This window comes from Phyllopteryx taeniolatus, chromosome 11 (genome assembly GCF_024500385.1).
Source record: "Phyllopteryx taeniolatus isolate TA_2022b chromosome 11, UOR_Ptae_1.2, whole genome shotgun sequence".
Lineage (NCBI taxonomy): Eukaryota > Metazoa > Chordata > Actinopteri > Syngnathiformes > Syngnathidae > Phyllopteryx > Phyllopteryx taeniolatus.
Genome location: NC_084512.1, coordinates 28,983,734 through 28,986,116, shown reverse-complemented (window position 1 = coordinate 28,986,116; position 2,383 = coordinate 28,983,734). Strand labels below are relative to the sequence as shown.

Genomic DNA, 2,383 nt, shown 5'->3' with positions numbered 1-2,383 from the left:
CATCCACAATCGGACTCGGCCCCTGACGAGTTGCAATGCGCTGAGTGGCCGCGTGGTGCCGCTGTGACGATTGACAGCTCGACAGCTGCTGGCGATGACGTCACCTCATGGCGATCAAAAGTGGCAAAATGACAACGCACGATTACAAACGTTTGTAATCGTGCGTTGTCATCAGTTTGATATTTGTGTAAGGAAGCTGTATGCGGTAACGCGCTAATCCCTAAATTGTGTCAACCCCATTTATTTACTTGCTCTTATTTTGAAATTCACAGCCCCGCTTTTATTTAGTAAATGAGAAAACACACAGTTGTGCTCATATGTTTATTACCCAGGCACAATTTGTAAGATGGCTACAATTCTTTGAAGAAAACACGAAGGGCCAGGCAAAACACATTTTATTTGAAAGCGATTCAAATTAAACTGTCCAGCATTGCCGATAAGGATTATCATTAAAGATGGTTGTTGTTCAGTCATCAGCCGTACTTTCAAAAAATAATATTACACATATTCGGCCAGAGCGCAACTATACATATATGTACGGAGTCACACGTACCCCTGTCATATTGGAATGAAAGTGTAGGCTGCACCTTCCAGTTCCAAATACTAGTAATCTTGGTCCCTTACTAGTAGCACGACGACATGTTAGTAGGTGGAAAAACTGTTCAAGTTAAAAAAGGAAAAAACAGGCGAGTCTGCAGGTGCCCGATTTGCAGAGGCTCGTTTGAAGGATCCAAACTCATTTTGCTTCCATCATTGGCGGATTTATTGATTTGCAGTGTTTTTTGATGGCCACGCCAAACTCACCGTGATCGCTTCACAGCACACAAGGGCAGCCATGTTGCCATGTTAGGGCGCAAGTGATGGCATCCAAACGTTTGAATCATCAAACAAGTGTTCTTGGTGGATGTGAAGACAAACAGTGACGTGAAACCTACAACCGGTAACCCAGTTAGCGTTGCGAAGCCCCCCCCCCCCCCCAAATTGCACATCGACATTCAAATACGCTAGCTAGCGTTAGCAGTGTGACAGTGATCAAATAGAAAGTGTATTTCAAAGAGGCAAAGCTCATTAGCTTCGTCTCGCTCCAAGCGTGCGTGCGTGCTGACGGACGGGATCATTTGGCAATTCTGGAGCGAAGTCGTCTTTTGACGATGAGGCGTTCGCTTTGTTCGTCCTCGTTGTTACTGACCACCTGCAACGACAAGTGCGATTCAAGAGTCATATTAGCGCAAGATGTTGCCGCTCTTGAAGGTTTATTTCAAACCTTCAACCTTGTCACTTTCACCCCACAGGCCCGCGCACGGCCTCATCTGCGAGACTCAACTTTCAAAGAAAACCACAAACAAACGACTGGAGCTGTAACAAAATGGTAGCCATAACAAGTCGAATAGAAAGCCTTTACAGTCACTGTATTGTGCAGGATAGAGGTGCAACAATTCATTTATTAATTGCGGAAAAATCCGTTTTCAAATGAATCGACAACTATTTGGCTCATCGATTGATCGTTTTCTAAATTTGACATTGCAGCTCTTTTCAGAAAAAAGTAAGCAATATCTTTTTTGATTCGTTGGATTCAAATTTGAAGATTCTACGCGGCGCACTCAAACGCAACGCCGAGTGACCGCCGACTTGTGCGTAGCCCTTAAAAATCGTCAACAGAGGCGCTGTCATTATTTATGTATTTCTGAATTGACATGAAAGCATTGAAATGAATAGGAAAATTGTGAGGTTCTTAACGACAGCCAGGCCGAGTGGGGACTGGCGCGTTCGGGTTAGAGTGCCTCGTTGTCGTGGGACACACTTTACTTTGGCGGCTCAAGTCAAGATGTAGTTATGTGTCGGCATAAGGAAGACGCCACACCAATTAGCATCCGTTTTTCCGCGACACGGTCATGCTGCTCGATTGACAGTTGAGCGCATTCAGGCCCCTCCCCCTGCCCCGCCCCCCTCCGCCATTTCAAGGTTCATTTTAGATACTTGACCATTTTTTCCCAGGGTTGCCAACTACTCCCCCGGGTCAAATGTGGAGTCGCTGCGGTGAAAGGTACCGTGTGCCGGGGCCCGTCCGCGGGGGAGCAGATGTCGGCGCTCGGCAACTTCCTTTTGCTCTTCTTGCTTTTCAGGCCGACGGACGACGAGGCGCTCGAGTCCACGCCGCTCATCAGGCTCATCACCTTCTTGGCTGCTTACGCAAGAAAAACAAAGGAAAGAAATGCACTTACACGCTTTCGTACATCCTGGCTCCTTATTTCTGAAGGGGGTCCGCTGTATTATTAGTATTATTTTGATGAGTAATATTAGCGATGTAACAAGTAGCCACCATCTTTGTGGGATTTTGTAAAACAGATGGCAAGAGCACTTCAAGCTACGGTGGCCTGGAAGT

At 46.3% G+C, this 2,383-nt stretch overlaps 1 protein-coding gene across 6 annotated transcripts in view; it reads right to left on the bottom strand.

The window, feature by feature from the left end:
* Positions 1 to 379: 379 nt before the first annotated feature.
* LOC133485973 (kinesin-like protein KIF20B) overlaps positions 380 to 2,383 on the bottom strand; it is a 30,702-nt gene continuing 28,698 nt past the window's right edge. For all 6 annotated transcript variants that reach the window (XM_061790461.1, XM_061790462.1, XM_061790463.1 and 3 more), the window contains 2 exons: positions 2,049 to 2,182; positions 380 to 1,192 (listed from right to left, as the gene is read on the bottom strand). In XM_061790461.1, the coding sequence (XP_061646445.1) occupies positions 1,115 to 1,192; positions 2,049 to 2,182 (212 nt within the window). In that variant the 3' untranslated portion in view covers positions 380 to 1,114. The remainder of the gene's footprint in view (positions 1,193 to 2,048; positions 2,183 to 2,383) is intronic.